Raw genomic sequence first — 22,641 nt, 5'->3', positions numbered from 1 at the left:
TCTCTGTTCTCTTCTGTGGGATTGCTAGTTTTGTAGCATGATTTAGTGACTCTATAAAACTTTTATATGACCTTTCGTTATTACTTCCATCTAATTGTTCATCTACTATCTGAGAGAAAAAAGACCAGTCAGCTTTATTTAAATTAACTTGGTTTTTACACTTAAAGGATAATTTAGTAGTATTAAAATGTGTTTCAATTAGAACAGGAAAATGATTGGAAGTACCTAATGGTGTAATATCAGTTTTCCAATCACAATTTAAAGTTATATCTCTAGAGCATATTGTAATATCTATAGCAGATTTGTTATTACTTCCAAATCTAGGTATTAATGTTTCGCTTCCTGTATTTAAATAATTTAAGTTACACTCCTCTATAGCACCGAGAAGACCTGAACCCGCTATGTCTGAATAACTATTTCCCCATGCAGTATGATGACAATTGAAATCTCCTCCTACCAAAAATGGCTTTTCTAAGCTATCAAAAAAGGTAACCCAATCTGTTTCTCTAATGTTTAGTTTTGGTTTGGCATATATAGAGTATAGATGGATTTTTATATTTTTATTTATTGACACTGATACCGACACACATTCCACATCCTTTATCGGAGTAAATTTTGGCTTAGGAAAAAAGGTAAAGTATTTTCTTAATAAGATTGCAACTCCTCCAAAATTTTCATTACGGTCCTGTCTAAATATATTAAAATTATTAATAAAAAAATGTGAAGATTTCTTTAACCAAGTTTCCGAAAGCAAAACTACATTAATTTTATTGTCGAAAATGTATTTTTCAAAGTGACCTTTATTACACAAAATTGATCTAGCATTCCATTGCAGTATATTTAAGTTACTCATAGTCAGATAAAATTTTCGTTATACTGTCTTTTATGTTTTCAATAAGTGTACTATTTTTAATTTCTACATTTGAAAAAGTTAAAATATCTTTGATAAGGTTTAATAATGATTCGCAAGTTTTTATCTGTTTATTTACCGTGTTAGTGTCATCACAACCATTATTATAATTTGGTATATTTTTAAATTTATTGAAAACAGGTTCTGTTAAAGTTTTTGGATTTTAAATTATTTCTTTACGTTTTTCAAATGTTTCATCGATCTCTGGGGACATAGCTAACCTCCTTCTTTTTAAAGTAACAGTATAACGGTTAGAATTTGTGTTATTTTTTGCTACACTTGAAAAACTTGTTTCATGCTTAGAAGATGCCTCGGCGTATGATAGGTTTTCATATACCATAGTTCTTTTTATATTCTTCTGTCTAATAAATTCTGAACAATTTTTTTTTATCAGTAGCGCAATGCTTTTCTTTACAATAAATGCATATTGGTTCATTTTTTTGACAGCTTTCTGCCCTATGATCTTCTCCGCAGTTTTTACAACGTTCTATTGATGTACATTGCAGACTGACGTGTCCAAATATTAAACATTTCAGGCACCGAATTATTCTTGGCACGTATTTTTCGACTTACACCATTTTTTCTATTATTACCTTAGTGGGAAAAGTTGACCTCTAAATGTAACTATAATAGTAGTTGTTGGAACAATTTCATTTTGGTCATTTTTACGTGAAATTCTTTTTACGTGACTTACTTCAAAATTGTTGCCCAATTTCGGTTTAATAATTTCTTTTAATTCCTGTTCCGATAATTCTAAGTCTATTTGTCTTACGACCCCCCTTACATGTGTAAAAAACATTGGGATGTATGTATCGTATTGTTTATCTTTTAAGGTCTGTGCTGTTAATAATTTATTTGCGCTTGTATAAGAAGTTAATTCGACCTTTATTTTATTAGCTCCTATTATTGATATGTTAGCTATGTCCTGTTTAATTTCTGGAACAGAATTAATAATCAGTCTAGCTAGAGGTAGCTACCCTATGGAGATTCCCTATTCTCCCTGTTTTACTTTGAACATAAACAAAAAATGGACCATTATCTTTAGAAGAATATTGATTAATATTTTTAATGACCGTATTTACGTCTACATTTTTCCCGGAAACAGTTTCGGAAACATGATCAGTACTTATCTGTGAATTGGGATTTTGAAATCCGCTAAATTCCTCCACTGGAGAAGCTGGAAGATCCGGCACTGGAGAAGCTGGAAGATCCGGACGGGACACATCCATTACACATTCTAACTCATCTTTATCGGGGTTTGTCCACCCCCGCTATTAACGCTCATGATTTTAAAAACACTTAGATTTCACTTTTTTTAAAATCGGTATGTGTACTTTAATATGAATAACTAGTTTTTTAATTACGAGCTGAAAACACCGATTTCGTTAATTAGATTTTAAGTATCGCACGTCTTATCAATTTGAGGAACCGAAACAGACTGTGCATGCATTCGTTGTTCCTCTTTCTTTTTTACTGCCCAACATTCAGTTCCGTACATCATAGCCGGTCTTATGGCTGTTTTATAGAATTTTCCTTTCAGCTTCATTGGAATTCTTCTGTCACACAGCACACCACTCGCTTCTTTCCACTTCATCCATCCAGCCCTAATTCTACTGCATGCATCTCCATCTATTTCTCCATTACTCTGTAATACCGATCCCAGGTACTTAAAACTATTGCTTTTTACAATCAGTTCACCATCCAAAGATACCATTTTATTTGTAGTAACTCCATCTTTAAATGAACACTCCAGATACTCTGTTTTTGTCCTACTAAGTTTTAAACCTTTTTCCTCCAGAGCTTGCCTCCACTGTTCCAGTTTTTGTTTTAAGTCTCTTTCACTATTTCCTACTAACACGACATCATCAGCATACATTAAGCACCATGGAATGTTACCCTGTAGTTTCGCTGTTATCTGGTCCAAAACTAATGAGAATAAATACGGACTAAGCACCGAGCCTTGGTGCAATCCTACTTTCACATGAAATTTATCAGTCTCTCCCACACCTGTCCTAACACTAGTCGTTACTCCCTCATACATATCCCTCACAATCTTTACATATTCACCAGGGACTCCTTTCTTATTGAGTGCCCACAACAGAATCTCTCGAGGAACTCTATCATATGCTTTCTCAAGATCAATGAATACCATATGAGCGTTTGTTTCTTTACTCCTGTATTTTTCCATCAACTGCCTTATAATGAAAATTGCATCTGTTGTTGATCTGCCCTGCATAAAGCCAAATTGATTCTCGGATGTTTCTGTCTCTTCACGTATCCGTCTAACAATTACTATTTCCCATATTTTCATGGTGTGGCTAAGCAGTTTTATAGCTCTGTAGTTTGTACAGTGTTGTATATCTCCCTTGCTTTTGTAAACAGGTACTAGTATACTGCTTCTCCATTCGTCTGGCATTTGTCCAACTTCCATAATTCTATTAAATAGACCTGCTAACCACCTTGTTCCTGTCTCTCCCAATGCTCCCCATACTTCCCCAGGAATATCATCTGGTCCTACCGCTTTTCCTTTCTTTATTTTTTGAAGGGCTGGAGCCACTTCCTCGTTTGTTATTTTGGTGACCATTGCTGCTACTGTCTCCGTTGACTCTACAGACTGTCTGTCAAATTCTTCATTTAATAAGCTGTCAAAGTACTTTCTCCATCTCTTTTTGACATCTCTTTCGTGAACTAGTATTTTATTATTTTCATCTCGGATACATCTAATCTGATTAAAATCTTTTGCTTTCTTTGCTCTCTGTTTGGCTATTTTATATATTTTCGTTTCGCCTTCCCTGGTATCAAGTTGATCGTATAGGTTTGAATACGCTTCTCCTTTGGCTTTTGCTACTAGTACTTTCGCTTCCTTTTTCGCCACCATATAGTTTTGAAGATCTGTGTCGGATCTGGTTTCTTGCCACTTTTTGTATAATTTTCCCTTCTCTTTATTTTTCCTTGTACTTCGTTTGACCACCACCAAGTCTCTTTATCCTCAAACTTTTTTCCTGACGTTTTTCCAAGTATTTCAATAGCAGTCTCTCTAATATATATGGACCGTTCACTCTTGTTAGAGTATAGGTCGCTCAAATACTATGAGCTCTTTTAATCCATTTCACGCGGTGGATTAGTCCGCAGTTTCCTTTAGGTCATCGTTCATAGGTTGTGATGTTTTTTGCCTTCTCTACTATCTTCCTACACTCACTCCGGTCCTGAATCTTTTCTCTCCAGTTTGCAATTTCCATCTTTGATATATCGTCTAGCAGTTGATCTTCCCATCTTATTTTTGGTCTTCCTCTTGGTCTATTTGTTACTGGTCTCCAGTTCACTACCTTCCTGATCAGTTCTTCTACCCCTCTTCTTTGTGTGTGTCCAAACCATCTGAGTCTTTGTGCTTTAATGAATTTTACTATATCTTCTACTTCAGTTATATTTATTATTTCATGGTTCATCAGCCTTCTATATTCCCCTGTTTCTGTCATCACTGGGCCATGTATTCTCAAAATTTTTTTCTCAATTATTCTTAACTTTTCTTCGTCTTTTTTCGTAAGGCACATTACTTCTGCTCCATAGGCTATCACTGGTCTAATTGCTGCTGTATATATTTTTGATTTTGTTTTTTTGCTCAGGTTTTTGTCCTTGAGTAGTCGGTGGTATTTCCAATATACTCTATTACCTGCTTTAATTCTTTCGTTTATCTCTATACTCCTTCCGTTTTTGCCGTCCACCATCACCCCCAGGTATTTGAAGCAATCTACTCTCTGGAATGTATTTTCACCTATCTTTATTTCTGTTATTCTGTTTACATTGTCTCTTGTGCTTATAAGGTATTTTGTTTTATTCTGATTGATTATTAATCCCCTCGTCTTTGCTTCTCTTACAAGGGTTAAAAGTGCCTCTTCTAGTCTTTTTTTATCTCGTGCTATCAGTCCTAGGTCATCCGCATATCCTATGATCTGTGTTGAGCTTTGAATAATTGTCTTTTTCAGGCCTGTGTCCCTAATTACTCCTTCTAGAGCGATATTGAATAGTGTCGTTGACAGACTGTCTCCTTGTCTTACCCCAAGTTCTATTTTGATGTCGTTTGTATCTCCCTCATTTGTTTTAACTTTTGCTGTTGAGTCTTTCATTGTCATTCTAGTTAGTCTTATTAATTTTGCCGGTATCTCCATTTTTTTTCATTTCTTTTAATAATTGTCTGTATATGCTGTCGAAGGCCTGTTGGAAATCGATGAATAGTATGTGTAATTCTATGTCATGTTCATAGCTTTTTTCAATTGTTTGTGTTAGGACGTGTATTGCATCTATTGTTGATCTTCCTTTTCTAAAGCCCTGTTGGTCGGTTTCTTATAATTGTGGTCAATATCTTATACGTTGTATTTAGTAGCATAATTGCTCTGTAGTTGCAGCACTTAGTTGGATCTCCTTTCTTAAAGATTGGTGCGATATGCCCATTTTTCCATTCTATGGGCATGCTTTCGTCCTTCCAAATTGTAACCATTAACTTGTGCATTCGCTTCGTGAGCTCCTCTCCTCCGTTGATGATCAGTTCGTTGTTGATTTCATCTGGCCCTGGCGTTTTGTTTACTTTTAGTTGTTTTAGTACCTCAATGAATTCCTGATAAGTAGGTGAACCTTCCTTTTCATCTCTGTTATCTCTTATATCCTCATCCTCTAAATCTGCCTTGTTGTTGTTTTTGTATAGGTTCGTGAAATGTTTTTCCCAATCTTTTTTGTTTATTTTTGTGACAGTTTTTTTGGTGTTGTATTGTTGTTTTATGTATTCGAACAATTTCTTGTTGTCTTTATTATTCGATTCTAATTCTTGCATTTGTTCAATGATCCATGTGTTCTTCTTTCTTCTATAGAGTTTCAATGCTTCTTGTTTTTCTTTTCTATATTGGTCCAATTGTTCCTGTTCGGCACTCTGTAGCCATTTGTTTCTTGCGAGGTGCTTCAATTGACTTTTTTGGTGACATTCGTCATCAAACCATTCTTTCGATTCTTTGTTTTTTTGGAATCCTATTATTTGTTCTGCTGTCTCTATTATGCTGTTCTTAATGTTTTTCCATTCCTCTTATATTTCTATGTTCTCGTACCTGCCCAGTTTCTGTTCCAGTTGTTCTGTATATTGTTGCATTTTTTCTTGCGTTTTCAGTTTGGCTATATTCCATTTCCTCCTTTTTCTTTCCTTATGATTATTTGCTTTGATTATTTTCATCTTAAGTTTTGCTATCAACAATATGTGATCAGTGTCCGCATTTGCCCCTCTATATGACCTTACGTCTTGTACTATTTGTGTCCACTTTTTCGAAATTAGAATATGATCTATTTGGTTTCCATCCATTCTTCCTGGTATCATCCATGTTATTTTGTGTTCTGTTTTATGTTTATGCCTAGTACTAACTATATATGTGTTTGTTGCTGCTGCTAGGTTGCAGATTTTTCCTCCATTGTCGTTCGTAATGTCATGAATGGTTTCTTTGCCCGCTACATTACTATTATAGTGCTCCTTTCCGATCTTTGCATTGAAGTCACCCAATATTATTAATATATCATTCCTCGGAATATTTTCACAGGTTTCTTCCAGGATGTCGTAGAATTCTGCTTTATCTTCTTGGCTTGCTTCTTCCGTGGGTGCATAGCAATTGACTATCGAGATGTTGGCTTGTTTATTTTCTATTCTTATGTAAGATATCCTTCCATTAACTGCTTTGAATTGTATCACTTTGTCCCTCATTTTGTTGTTCACCATAAATGCCGTACCATTGGTTCCCTGTTTATTTTCTCCCGCATAGTATATGCTAAAGTTTTTCTTCTCAATTTTTCCTTCTTTCTTCCATCGTATTTCTTGTAGGGCTAGGATTTTTAGTTCGTATTTTTTCATTTCAAGGGCTATTTCTTGCATCTTACCTACTGCTAGCATGGTTCTAATATTCCAAGATCCCATTCTAATGGGTTTCGTTCTTTTCTTCTTATTGAGATTCTTTCTTTCTTTTGTGTGCGTTATTTTGTTTTCGTTAACCGTTTGCATTGCCGAGTCTGTTTCCAGTAGTACTATCTTTTGATTTTCATCAGCTAGTTTTTTGGGAATGTTTCTACTTTACCGTCTTTTCTCCATCTCCATTTTTCATTACCATCCACGGTTAATCCATTGTAGTCCCTTTTAACATTTCTCCCCATGTCTCTTAATTCCTTACACTTTGCTCCTATTTATTTCTGAATATTTCTTTCTAAGACTGTCATATCTTGGTTTATGAAAATCTTCTCCCCTTTGATATGTCGCAATTTACTTTTCTTCTTCATTACCTTATTTTTTTCTTCTATACTTTCCATTTTCAATAGACAAGTTCTGTCTCCCAGTTTAACTGCTTTCTCTATTTTTGTGTTCTCTTCCAAGTGCTGTTTGATGAAGTTTGTCATTTTTTCTTTTAGTTCAGCTTCATCATTCGCATCTATTTTGAGACCCGTTATTACTAGGTTGTTAGTCTCTCTAATACTACTGGCCATTTTTCTCCAAATTGTATTAGGGCTTCCTTTCATGTTCCAACATATTTTTTCTACTATTCTTCTCCTGAATAGACCTTCTTTCTCATCTTTTAGCATCCACCACTTGATTTTTTGTGGTCCTCTCTGATATTTTTGTTTAGTTTCACTTTTTACTTCGATGTCCAGAACAAGCAGCTTATGTTGTTGGCTTACTGTCTCACTAACTATTACCTTGCAGTCCTTGCATTCACGTATGTCTTCTTTCCTTATCATGAAGTAGTCTATTTGGGATTGATGTTGTCCACTTTTGTAGGTAATAAGTTGAGTTTCTCTCTTTTTAAAGAATGTGTTAACAATCGCCATATCCAATGCTGTTGCTAATTCAAGCATGTCACCTCCAGCTTCATTTCTAGTTCCAAAGCCTAATCCCCCATGTATTGCTTCGTATCCTGCCTTGGCTTGGCCCACATGTGCATTGAAATCACCTCCTATTATAACTTTCTCCTCTGACGGAATATCACTCAGGACGTCTCCTAATTGGTCATAGAAAGCTCTTCTTTCATTCTTACATTCTCTTTTGTACTCAAACAGGTCTCAAACACCCAGACCTGTTTGAGGAGCATACACACGCACAACATTCAATACCTCTTTATCAATCACAAATTTCACTGACATCATTCTATCACTCGTTCTTACAACTTCCACTAAGTTATCTTTCATTTCACTATCAGCAATTATACCAACTCCATTTCTAGTGTTACTACTCCCTGCATACCACAATTTGTAACCTTCACCTAGTTCTTTCGCCCTTTGTCCTTTCCACCTAGTTTCTTGAATACAAGCAATTAGAACTCTGCTTCGCTTGAGCGCATCCACTAACTCCAGACTCTTACCTGTAAGACTGCCAAGATTCCACGACCCTATCCTAATTTTTCTAACCTGCAATGGTGTTCCCCCTGAGATAGTCCTCACCCGGAGATCTGAACTGAGGCTCATTTTACTTCCGGCATATTTTACCTCAGGAGATGCCATCATTTCAGTATAAGTTTTTATACCATTGGAGAAGGTCTTTTCATTTTTATGGCCTGAAAAGATTAAGGCAAAGGCGGAAAAGACATTTTCTTTTGTGAGAACTCGTAAAGTTTTAGTCGCAATTACACAAACACTTTTACATTTCATCAATTTAATAGTATCAATAATTTAGTTATCTATTTTATTAATTAAAACTGTTAAACATCAAACGGACTTTTTATTACGATTGTCTTTAAAGAATCCCTGCATAAGTATTTGTTTCATTATATTTATTGTTTTTATTATTTACTTAAACGTAAGTTCTTCTTTTATATTTCTAAAGTCCTCTCTGAATACATACTGCATTTCTTGCTGATCATGCAAAAAAACTGGATAATATAGAGAGTAAGTGTAACTCGCTGGGTGATGAGTTGATTTTGTTGAGAGAAAGCAATATTCAACTGGTTCATATGCTTGCTAATTTTCCTCATAATGTGGGCGGGACTTCTGATGGTTTTGGTAGTTTGCCAACCAATTGTGATAGTAACAGGGCCAAAATTGTTAACAGGATTTTACCAACTGTGAATGTTCATAAACATAGGCTGCCTATTTCTAATCTTACAGCAACTTCTGCAGCTACTGCGGGGGGCAACATCACGCCAACCGCTCCTGCTTCTTTTAGACTGCCTAATGGAACACCTGTGAGCACCAATAACGCTGATACTCGTCACACTAGGAAATCGCCCAGATGTACTAAGGGAAAGACTGACATGATTGGTTCTGATGCCAATGCTGGATTTAGTGGAGTAGAAAGGATGAGATTTTTGCATGTTAACAACGTTTCTCCCGGTGTAACTCCCGAAGATGTTAAAGACTATATACTTAAGAAAAATAATCTCAAAGGGCTGGATGTACTGGTAAATCAGCTGACTGCCAATGATTACTATAGCTCCTTTAGAGTTGGTGTTCGTGAAAGCATGTTTGATGCTATGTTGAGTTCGTCATCTTGGCCTAGCATGGTCAGGGTTAGGGAATTTACCAGCAATCCCCCACGTCGATCCAGAAACATTAAGAACCACCTAGAAAATAAAAGTGGAGACAAAATTTTTTTATAAAATCCAAGAAACAACTCTCTCTCTCCAAGAAAAAACTAGTATCCTTCCCATTAACAGTTTTTTATCAAAATGTTGGAGGCATTCGTACAAAGATTTCTGAGGTCCTGAAAAGTATTTCCTGTTGCTCATACAATATAATTATTTTAGTGGAGAGTAACTTAAATGATAACAGCTGATTGTGAAATTGGATGTGATGGTTTTAGTATTTACAGATGTGACAGATCCCAGAGAACCAGTGCAAAGCTGAGTGGTGGTGGTGTACTAGTGTTTGTTAACAATAAGCTAAAATCACAAGCCATTAGTATTCGTGAAGATCAGGCTGAGCAAATATACATCTTATGTCAACTTAATGAAGTCAAGTTTGTCGTTTGTGGTGTCTATAGGTATACCTCCACAGTCACCTCGTGAAGTATACAACTGGCATTGTCAAACTGTGGAAAATGTTGTTCAGCAATACTCAGCACAGGATTTCTATATTTTTGGTGATTACAATCTTCCCAATGCATCATGGGAGAATGATGAGTTTGGTTTGATGGTGCATTGTCCTGCAGGTGATCCAGCTGTGGATATTGCTCAAGCCTTTGGTTTTTTAAAATTGTTTCAATGTAATAATATTCCCAATAATCGTGGTGTTTATTTAGATTTAGTTTTTTCTAATATTAGAGAGTTAAGTATCTTAAGAGCAAGCGATCCCCTTTTGGGTCCTTCCATCCACCATGTGGGTTATGAATGTTGCTTAATGCTAGATGTGAAAGAAACAAACAGAAATAAGTTGATTTATGATGAGTTGTTTTATTTATTTATTTATTTATTTTACGGGCAAGCCCAATTCTACAAAAATACATAGTGTACAGAAAAAAAAAACAATAACATAATATAATATAAAAAACAGACATACAGAAATATAAATATAATATTAGAAGTAAATATGTACTATGAAATAATATCATAAAACCAAGTTAACAAATTACAAAACCAAGTTAACAAATTACAGACGCTTCACTCAAATATTGATCCCATCTAAATTTCTTTTAAAACGACTGATGGAGTTGTCGAACAGTTGTAAATTGCAAAGGGAGTTTGCTAAATTCAAGACTCTGGGTACGAATGAAAAAAGTGAATAATTAAACCTGTGGAATGGTATATAAAATGTTCGCACTTGTCTAGTGGTGCGAGGTGGTACAAACAGTGCGATCTTATTAAGTAGTTGAGAACAACTGCATATACCATTTAAGATCTTGAATAATAGCAAAAGGTCCCTTTGTTTTCTCCTGCTTGCAAGAGAAGGGACCTGCAGTTGATGCTGCCATACAGCGTAATCTTGATAGGTATGAAGCTTAAAAGCAATGTAACGGAAGAAACTATTTTGGACTTGTTCAAGTTTCCTAATGTAGACCAAGTAGTGTGGGGACCACACTGAAGAACAATACTCAAGGTGAGACCTGACCAAAGAGAAGTAAAGAACTCTAATACTGGATATGTTTGTAAAATCACGAGTTGTTCTTTTTACAAAACCCAGCATTTTCATAGATGTTTGAATGACATTGATGATGTGAGTATTGAAACAAAGAGAGTTTTCCAGTGTAATCCCCAAGTCCTTGATTCTATTAACAGTGTTGAGCAATTGGCCATCAATGTAATAGTTTGATAATATTGGGTGGTGAGTACGGTTAAAGTTAATTACATGACATTTGATTGAATTAAGGTTCATACCGTTAAGTGAACACCATGCAGAGAGGTTATTCAGTTCTGATTGCAATATGGCAGCATCATAATGATTTTTTATAACTTTAAAGCACTTCAAGTCATCAGCAAATAGCAAGGCGTTACAATCGTGAAAACAGTTGGTAATATCATTAATAAATATATTAAAGAGTAATGGACCCAAATGGGACCCCTGTGGTACACCTGACTTAACTGGAAAGGTTTGTGAGTAAAAGTGGTTTACTCGAACTTGTTGAAATCTTTCGGTTAAATAACTCTGTAACCACTGCAACAAAGGTCCACTTATGCCATAGGAGCTAAGCTTTTGAATCAGGAGTTCATGATTTACTCTGTCAAAGGCCTTGGAAAAGTCAGTATAAATTGAATCAACTTGAAGTCCCTCCTCCAAGGCTTCACACAGAAAATCAACATAGGTCAACAAACTCAGTTCAGCAGACTTACCTGTAGTAAAACCAAATTGCTGAGAGTTTAGGATCCCGGAGCTATCGAAGGTGAGGAAATCAGTTATAATACTCTCAAACACCTTTGGTATAACACTAAGAATAGATATAGGGCGGTAATTACTAATATTAGATTTATTACCAGATTTATATATTGGTGTGACATAAGAAAGTTTCCAAAAGTCCGGAAACTGACCTACATCCAAAGATTTATTAAATATATGAAACAAAGGTCGCGATAGTACAAAACTGAATTCCTTAAGAAAATTAGGTGGTATACCATCAGGCCCAGGACCCTTGTTGACACTTAATGATGAAAGCTTTTCGTAAATTTTGGAAATCTGGATACGATATGATGAGATATTGAGTTGAGACTGAATATGGTCAACATTGCAATTTAAAGTAATATCACTATAAACTGATGAAAAGTGATCTGCAAATAAGTTGGCAATATCATTGCCACATGAAGCTACAGAGTCATTCAGGGTCATTGAGTCAGGTATACAATTGTTTTCACGCTTGCTACCTACAAATTTCCAAAAATGCCTTGCGTTATTTTGTATAGAAAATTCGGTGAAACGTATGTAATTGTCATAACAGCATTTAGATAGATTTTTACAATTTGTTCTCAGATGACAAAAATCAGCATAGCTTTCAGGAGTCTTTAAGGTTTTATAAATTTTATGAGCTTTTATTTTTTCCTTTAACAATTGCTTAAGCTCAGAAGAATACCAACAAGGAAATTTCTTAGTACTAAAATATTTAACTGGAGTGAAATGTTCAATGAGAGAGTAAATAATGTCATAAAACATAGCGATCATGTCGGAAAGATCTCTACCACGAAACAGGTTATCCCATTCTATATATTCTAGACATTGGTGAATTGCTGGAAAGTTTGCATTACGGAAATCATAATAATATTCGTTACCAGAAATTGACCTATCAAAAACATTAAGCTGCAATGATGTTAACAGAGGAGGATGATGAGAGTCAGGTGAAACCAGAGCATCGTCAGCTTCAGAAATGACAAGCTCTTCTGGGGCCAGGATAAGATCCAGAATAACACCCCTGCTATTAAATATAAAGTTACATTGAAAAAGATTATGATAAGCACACATATTTGAAACAACCTCAATGGCATCAACTACAGCTAGAGGTGATGAAGTTTGTGAGGTTGCAGAAGAGCAATAATCTTCAACTCTCCACCTAGCTGAGGGGAGATTATAGTCACCAAATAAGTGAAATTTCAGGGATGAAAACTGTTCACTTAGAAGCATCAGTTGGTCAGCATGAACTTGATAGGTGTAGGCTGGAGATTGAGGTGGAATGTATAGAGCTCCCAGAATAAGTTTGCCGTGGAACCGTACAAACAGCTGTTCAATAGAAGGATCAGATTGGATTCGTAATGATGAATATTTCTTTAAAATAGCTATTAATACTCCACCCCCTCTAAGAGATGAACTAGAGGCAGGTGTACGATCCTGTCTATAGATATTGTAATTGACAAGACCAATTTCAGCATCAGCAATGTCACTATTGAGCCAAGTTTCTGTAAGAATGATAATATCATAGGTACAATTAAAAACATTGAGGCTTAATTCAGTAAGTTTTGTTCTGAGACCCCGGACATTTTGGTAATAGACTGTAAACTTGCCCAAGTCAGTAGAGTTTAAAGGTTTTTTTGAATGATTTTAGGTATGTTATTGAAATACTTAATCGTGAGATTAACCTCTCCAGCATTTTGTCTCTCTGAAAGCTCGGACCTAAGACTATCTAAAAGCTTTCTTTGGTTAGGGGTTTGATCTAAAATAAAATATATCTTTTTTTCACGACTAACTGTTTGTTTGTTTTTAATAACATGAAGAGCATCACTTGCTGAAGAAAAAATTACTTTAATGGGACGATGTCCATTCTTGTTCACATTTCCAAAGCGTAAGATTTTGACTTCATTTGTGTTGATGGAGGCATGGGCCTTTGATAAAATAGATTTTACTTGAGAAGCATCTTCAGAAGTGTTACTTAATTCAGGAAGATTAAAAATGAGGATGTTTTTAGATCTTTTTTCCCGTTCATGAAGCTCGTTTACCACATCATCAACAGAAAATGAATTAGCACCTTTTTCAGCCTTAAGTTTTAACATGTCCTGTTTCAAAGCACTAAGTTCATTTTTAAAATTGTCAATTTCCCTAATAAGTTTGGGTACACTTTTAAAAGATAAACGACAATCAGCACAAAAATACATTAAGGTTCTTTTTTGGATAACAACAGCGCGTAGTTCAGAGGCGCATAAACCAGTACAGTGTTCAGACTGGTGCACAGTAACATGGCAGCTATCACATGCGACAAACTTGTCAAGAAGATCATCATTACAACTGGAACATTTGCTAACCATTTTAAAGTTGAATTGGAGATATTAAGTTCACTAATGAAGCAAAATCAAATTAACACCTGGCCTATAATTTTGATTTTCGGAGCCACCTGGCTTATGATTTTCGGAATGGTGATTACATAGGGCTTAACAACTTCCTTGCGTCCATAGACTGGCAGGTATGTATAGTTGATGATATTGATATTGCTACAAAATTATTTTATGAAGTTCTTTCAATAGGTATATTTCTTACTTTGTGCCATTAAAGAAATATAGAACTTCAACTTTTCCCAAGTGGTTCTCTGCTGATCTTAGAAGACTGACGCTGGAGAAAAAACATGCTCACTATATTTATATTAATAATCGTTCTGATGCTGACTATATTAGATTTTCCCACCTAAGAGCTGAATGTAAACAACTGTCTGAAATTTGTTTCAACAACTATATCAAAGGGATAGATGCTGGCATAGAAAATGATCCAAAATCATTTTGGAAGTATATAAATGATAAGCGATCTAGTCACAGCTTACCTAACTCATTATTTTATCAAGCCCAATCAGCAACAAATGGTCAAGAAATAGCTAATTTATTTATGAACTTCTTCCAAACTGTGTATTCACCTAATAGCAATAACCTTTACGTACCTATCCATCCATTAAACAGCAACGTTAGTACTAATATTTGTCCGTCGAAGATTACCACGACCGATATTTTTAATGGCATATGTGAACTGCCCAATAAGCTTACTGCTGGCCCAGATGGAGTGCCTAATTATTTATTAAAAAAGTGTGTCTGTACCCTTGTAATGCCGCTTGTTATGTTGTTTAACAGATCTCTGGAAACCTCTATGTTTCCTTCTTCATGGAAAGAAAATTATATTGTTCCTATATTTAAAAATGGTCAGAAAGACAACATTGAAAATTATCGTAGTATATGTATACAATCTGCAATCCCTAAGCTCTTCGACTGTCTTATAGCAAAGCAACTTTCTTGGTTCTGTAAAGGCTTAATATCTCAATCTCAACATGGATTTTATAGCAAAAGATCCACTGCAACCAACTTGGTTTGTTATCAATCTGATATATTATCTCAAATGGAAAACGTAAACAAGTAGATACTATATACACAGATTTTTCCAAGGCATTTGATCGTGTTGATCATCAAATACTATTGGACAAATTAATTAATGTAGGCTTTCATGACACGTTTGTTGAATGGATTAAAAACTCTACATATGGTAGAAGCCAAAGAGTCAAGATAGGTTGTCATCTGTCTGACAGTATTTCAGTAACATCTGGAGTTCCTCAAGGTGGCCACACTTCTCCACTTCTTTTTAATATCTTTGTTAACTACATCACTTCCTGTTTCCTAAATAGCAAATGTCTAATGTTGGCAGATGATTTGAAATTCTGGAGAGTTATTGATAGCCTAAAAGACCAAGCTCTGTTGCAAGATGACTTAGACAGATTACATAATTGGTGCAATCAGAACAAACTTCACTTGAATATAAAAAAAATGTTGTTTTATAAGTTTTTCTCGTAAAGTCAATAGAATCGAAACAAGTTATACTATTAACAATATGCCATTGAATTATGTTTCTTCTATTCGGGATTTGGGTGAGAAACTTACTTTCTGTGACCACATAAACACTATTTCAATAAAGACATCTAAACTTCTTGGTTTTGTTACTAGAAATTGCAAGTACCTCTCCATTGATTCAACAAGGTTCAGATTCAGATTCGTTTATTCATGTCAATAACACAAGTGTTTAACACATGTCAAATAAAATTACACAAAGATTTGGACGCAATACAAATTAAAAAGATTCACAATACGACTAAGAGTATTAATAACATTAAATACTAACATTAAAATCACATTAAATTTGATTACATTAACAATGGACATTGCTTAAAGTCATAAAATCCTAAAATTTAAATGCAAGAAATTCCTCATTACTATAAAAACATTTTCCAACAAAATATCTTTAATTGTACTCTTAAATTGATTTAATGGAAGACACTTTAAACTATCTGGAAGTTTGTTGAAAAATTTAATAGCCTGGCCCAGGTTGACACCTCCTCAATCTCCAGTAGGCTGGCACGAGATGGTGTTTATATCGGGTGTCATGTTGGTGTATGTTCTCATGGGTTTCAAAGTGCGCCCCTCCCCTCTTGATAAACATTAGGTTAGTGTATTGTTGTTTAGTTAGATCTATTTTAGAATACTGCTCAGTTGTTTGGTCACCCTATTTTCAGAATAATATCGATACATTGGAAAGAGTCCAGCATAGATTTTTGAGATATTGCGCTTACCATGTTCACACTGCCATTAGAAATCATGATTATTCCTATATTGAACAACAATTATCTTTACCCCTCACTTAAGAACCGTCGTGATGTATCAGGTGCTATATTTAAATATAAGATCATACATGGATTTATTGATTGTCCAAACCTGTTAAATCACATTAAATTCAATGTTCCACACCAAGCTCTATGTTACCACCAGGTTTTCAACATTCCTTTCCACAGAACAACATATGGCATTCATAACCCATTGGATAGATACATGGGGCTATTAAATGAATTTGATTATGATATTTTCAATTTAACTTTATCTAGGTTCAAAAGATCTCTTGCTTTGTGATATATATGTATGGTATTGTTGAATTTTGTTCTAATTATATTTTGTATATTTTTAGTATGTAGTGAACTTTAAATGTAACTTTTGTTATTGTTTTAACACTATAGGTAATTTATGTTTTGAAAACTGATATTGTTTGTAATTTAACTGTCAATGGGGTATCCCGTGTTTTAAATAAATAAATAAAAAAAAAAAATAAAAATAAAGTTTTTATTTATTTACATTGAATATTAATTTGTTTTGTTGTATAATCCACTTCCGCAAAACTTATGTGATATATTTGATTTAAAATGAATTCAACAATTTTTTGTAATTGGGCAACAATGTCAATTTAGATCTCTGACATAGATAATGACATGCAACAGTAAGTATATTAGACGGACTGTATATACAGTAGAGCGTCGATTATCCGAACTAATTGGGGGACATGGGTGTTCAGAAAACCGATTTGTTAGGATAATCGAACTACAATATATTGATACATATTTATAGTCATACATATTTATCCGCAAGTGAATAAAAGCCATATTTATATACCTACATGTTTTTGGATACAATATTGAAGAAAATTGAAGATATTTTAAGCGTCAATTACTGACGCTTGCTCGATACTCGAGTGCAGGGCGCCGGAGTTCAGATAAGCGGTCGTTCGGTTGACCGACGTTTGGATAATCGATGCTCCACTGTAAATATCATTTTCATCATCATTTATATCAATTTTCATATTAAAATATTTCTAATTTCCAAAGTTTAGTATTTACTTCATATCCTATTATCATTAGTAAACCTAGAAACCATAATTATTACAAATTAGTATAGCAGCTTTCATATTACTACGTGTTAAAGCGTTTTTTCGCTCTCCTGTAAAATTAGCAAAATGGTGCTTATCATGTTTTTCCACTTCATATATGTACCTACAGTTGGAAAAATGAAAGATTACCCATGAACGATCACATCAATCACTTATTTTGTATTTGCTGTCTTTTTCTGTAAAAAACGTTTGTTATTTAAGGTGGATTTTCACAGATCCGATGTCCGACGGTACGATGATACGATAGAAATTTCAGAGAATTTCATTGGCTGAAAGGTGACAGTTGGGTTTTCGTACGAAATTAAAAAGTCATCGGAAGAAGTTAAAATTATTTTAACTTTTGCACGAAATCGGATGAATTTTGACACTGTTGACATTCTATCTTGAACGTCTTGAACTTGTGAAGTGTTTATGTTTTTGATATATTGAAATGGAACAACAAAATCGTAATTCGTCAAATTATCTGTTTGAAGAGGATAAAAATGTGAGTTATTGTTAGAAGTACCATCACATCCATTTATAATTAACTATTTTTAATGAGAAATAAGCCACAATTTTAATAAAAAAAATGATTTTATTTTTTAGTAAAATTGTGGCTTATTTCCCATTAAAAACAGTTAATTATAAATGGATGTGATGGTACTTCTAACAATAACTCACATTTTTATCCTCTTCAAACAGATAATTTGACGAATCCATGATGATCCAAACAATAATAAGAATAAAATCGAAATAAAACTATCTATCTGTTCCTGTTCAATATCCAACAGCAAACATTTGTATATATCAAATATCAATCCATGGAATGATCTGACATATTACACAAATGTCAAAAAATTTCGGATACGACAATCAAATATAATCGTACGAAAAGAATTCGTATTTCGTGTCTTCGCATATCGGATCTGTGAAAATTAGCCTTTATAGAAAAAGACAGCAAATACAAAATAAGTGATTGATGTAATCGTTCATGGGCAATCTTTCATTTTTCCGACTGTACCATAAAAAGATAACAGAAAAGACAAATCTTTCAAATGAATCTCCCTCTCGGCGGATAGTTTCCACCCAGTGATTTGTGGTGACGCTATGTTGATAAAACCTCAAAAATGCAATTTTAATAATAGAAAATCATAGCACGGATAATCCTCAGTCTAAATAATCAGCACACGGATAATCGAGGTTCTATTGTATTCTATTTCTAGTCTATATTGGGCATTATTACAATAGTGAAAAATTATATAAAATACCTTTTACTATCTCTCGAGCTGCCAATTCTTCTATTGTTAAGTCAGAATCAGGTCTGTTGTCTTCTTCAACTGGATCATTACTATTCTTCCTAGTGTTTTGTTGTTTGGCTTTCATATCTCTAACTCTTTGTAGCAGATCTGTCTGATTATCCTTTAAGGGTATAACTAATGGAGCTTTTTCAACTTCTTTTGATTCACTGAAAGTCATAGAGTACCACTTAAATATTTCTTTTAAAACCTCTTATTTGGAATAGTTTTTATAACTAAACTATATCGTTTGTATTACTACATTTTAAAAGTTAGAGAACTTAAATTATACACCTACTGAAATTTTAGTTTCAAATTCCAGTGAAAGAAATTAGGTGATCTAATAGAATGGTCAGGTACTTACTCCTTCAATTTTACTGATTGGCCCTCTAAACTTACAATATAATCTACTTTTTTATCTAAAGATTTGTTAAAAATCAATGGTTTTTTATTTGTTTTGCTAAATCCAAAGGAAATTTTCTTTACAGGCTCCATTTTCCGAAAAATTTATGACATAGAAAAAAGTGTTGTGATTTGGTAGGGTAGAATGCGATCTTCGATTTACTCTTTAAAAAACATGTCACGTATTTCCATAGATTTATTATTTCAGCGCCATGGTTAAATGGAAGGATACTACAAACCCACGGTATAATTAACTCGATGGTAACATATAGCGCTTGGCGCCGGACAGTCGGTCAGTGAGTGACGTCACTTGCAGAGTTGAGTGAGAATCTAGCATTCGTATAGTGCAGGTATTCAGATAATTTTCGGAGTATTTTCAAAGTTGTTTTTTGTAATTTTACGTATTTTAAAATTTTTACGTATTTTGAATTTTTACGATATGCGTTGTGCAGTATTTGGCTGTTCCTCTGATAACCAGAGCAAGCGAAATCCTTGCCCTGACACGAGATTTTTTCGTTTCCCTAAAGAGGAAAATTTAATAAAACAATGGGTGCACGCCACCGGTAGGAAAGATAAATTTAACCCAAAGACGGCTTATGTTTGTTCCAATTGCAATTGCTCTGCAATTGCTGCTTGAAGATATAAAGAAACGATACAATATTAACTACATTTTGACGAGGCGCTTAAACCAAGATCCGTTGGAGAATTTTTTTGGGGTTATAAGAGCGAAAGGTGGTTTAAACGATCATCCCACTTCTTTGGATTTTAAGTATCGAATGCGTTCTTATTTAATGGGAAAAAACGAAGGTGCTTTTTCTGACTACTGTAATGATGAAGACGATGGTACTCCTACATTAACTATAAGTGGTAATATGATAGAAAAGCTTGCTTCAACAACAACTTTTGACACCAATCCTACGGATGGAGATGACATAGTCCTGTGTAAAGAACTTGATGATTTAGTGTATGATGGACTAGAACATTTAGGAGGATTTATTTGTAGCAAGCTTAAACGGAAGTTACCAAATTTGACTGATCAAAGTTCGACGTCTTACACCTGGACCGATCATTTGACAGAGGGTGGACTATGTAAACCTTCTAACGAATTTATGGCTCATTTGGAAAAACTAGAAGAAATTTTTCAAAACTTTAATGGGGATACCATATTTACTGGCAAACAATATATTTCAAGTCTGTTATCCTTAAGTGTTGATATTGATTGTCCTCAAGATGCTAAGAAAGTATTTTTTCGGTCACGTATGTACTTCCGTATAAAAGAATTTAATAAAAAAATAATTTTAGCACGTACTAATAAAAGAAAAATTCAAAAGACTATCGCGTAATGTCCATAGTTTTATATTTTTAAAATAAATTGTTTAAGAACTGTTTTATCTAAAGACAATTATTTTACCTTTGGGAATTTTAGAGGGCTACGATACTGCGATGCGGAAAGCTAGTAGAAAACTATCGCTTTATATTCCTCAGGACATCCGCTCGCAGATTTTTCTTGTCATATTGGAAGAGACAAAACCTGAGACTGAAATAAACAGCAGAGAAGAACCAGCCAGAAATGCTTTTTTGAGGCTTCGTAAATTTCTGACTGGTCGGAAGTTGGATTTCAACCTGAGATGCAAGATGCTAAAGTGTTACGTTGGGCCTGGTTTCGTGTATGAATGGAAGCATGGAAGTTAGAGGCCAGCTCCATTAACAAACTTGAAGTCTTTGAAATGTGATGCCTGCGCCGATTGCTTAGAATATCATGGACGGACAGACTCAGAAATAAGGAAGTATTAAGAAGTTCTAGTTTCCAGGATACGAAACTATTTGATTATGTAAAAAGTAAGGAGACTGCATACTTAGGGCACATTTTGCGGGAAGAACTATACATTTTTCAGCAATTGATACTCAACGGAAAGATAGAGGGTAAGAGAGGTCTAGGACGTAAAAAGATACCATGGCTGCATAATATTCGTCAATAGATAGGAATCCACAGCTATTAAATGCTTCGCAATGCCCCTTCAAATAGAATAATTTAATCCTGACTATCTAACATCTCACGTGACAAGATAATGTAGAAATGCACCACATCTTAAGTAGAAGAATTATTTAGCAAGAATATTAACACGATAGCAATATTTATGTTTTTAAGATCGGCATTGGAACGGCTGTTTTAAGTATCTAAATTTAACCATACATAATTAGTGGTAGTAGTACTTAAAACAACCATTCCAATGCAGATTTTCAAAATAAATATTGCGATCGCGTTAATATTCTTGCTAAATAATTCTTCTACTTAAGATGCCGTGCATTTCTACATAATTATTATTCATAGGTATATAAAAAAATTATTACTGGAAAGTGATGAAAATTGCTAGTAAGTACGTAAATAGGTATCTATCTATATTTTTTGTATTAATGCACTACTTATTAGTTATAATTAGCATAACAATTAAACATAGTTGACTGTAAAAATATGATAAACGTTTGTTCTCATTTAAAATCTATGTAAAAAGTAAAATAATATGCAAAATATAAATATTTAACATGACTAAGTTACCAGCGCTTATGTACACAATTTGAATACTACTCTGCAAGTGACGTAGGCTGCGCATAGCTGACGCGAATTTACACTTCGGAATAGGTGGGCCCTACAAACCTGGCCTCCACATAAGTGGTCTGTAGCTTCGACATGATAGGTGTGAAATTTTAAACGTTCTTGTTGTTGATTGGATAGGAAGGATGCCATAATCTAGCCTCCATGCTAGGTACTTAGCCTCCATACGGTACTTCCAATATTTAATATTTTGTTCAAGTGGACAATAAAGGTAAAACACAAACAACTTTTGTTTCTTACTTATTTATTTATAAAATAATGTGACATTTTACACAGAAATATGAGTATTTAATTTGGATTAAATAAATGTTTACTTGTTGAACTTTTCCACCGTCTGCACACAACAGCTGACGGAGCCATTAGACCTAACAACAAAACGCGAAATAAAGTGTGTATTTTAAAACTGTTGGATAAACAGTACCTAAAATCAGAAGATCTCTACCTTACAATCAGAAAAACTTACCTTTAAAAAGGTACTCGATTACAAAATATCAAAAAACACGACTGAATATCAGCTTTTTATGGTGACACAAACGGGTAATACGTCCAACTCCCACAGAAAACTGGCAGCACGTTGCCACCATGCCCCGCTAACTCTAATAAAAAACATGTAATCGTATTTATTTTCCTTCCGTTTAGTCAGAGGCGCTGATGTCGGCATTGTGATTGGTGGAACATGACTTTTGACAAATCCTGCGCTATCTGTGAATCTGTGATCTGTGTTCGTGTGCGTTCGTTCGTTGTCGTTCACTTATTTTATATGGTCGGTTATGTGATGTGTTTGGTGTTTGTGTTTAGTTTGTGTCACCATGAAAAGCTGATATTCAGTCGTGTTTGTTGAT

General features: G+C 34.3%; 1 protein-coding gene across 3 annotated transcripts in view; it reads right to left on the bottom strand.

The window, feature by feature from the left end:
• LOC126883185 (G-patch domain and KOW motifs-containing protein) overlaps positions 1 to 19,490 on the bottom strand; it is a 546,084-nt gene extending 526,594 nt beyond the window's left edge. The window contains exons 1-2 of one of the 3 annotated variants that reach the window (XM_050648426.1): positions 19,148 to 19,490; positions 18,757 to 18,953 (exon numbers count right to left, since the gene is read on the bottom strand). In XM_050648426.1, coding sequence (XP_050504383.1) covers positions 18,757 to 18,953; positions 19,148 to 19,278 — 328 coding nt within the window. In that variant the 5' untranslated portion in view covers positions 19,279 to 19,490. The remainder of the gene's footprint in view (positions 1 to 18,756; positions 18,954 to 19,147) is intronic. The other 2 variants (XM_050648427.1, XM_050648428.1) reach the window with 2 other exon arrangements.
• Positions 19,491 to 22,641: the final 3,151 nt, after the last annotated feature.

This window comes from Diabrotica virgifera, chromosome 4 (assembly GCF_917563875.1).
Source record: "Diabrotica virgifera virgifera chromosome 4, PGI_DIABVI_V3a".
Lineage (NCBI taxonomy): Eukaryota > Metazoa > Arthropoda > Insecta > Coleoptera > Chrysomelidae > Diabrotica > Diabrotica virgifera.
This window is presented reverse-complemented; position numbering and strand designations above follow the sequence as displayed.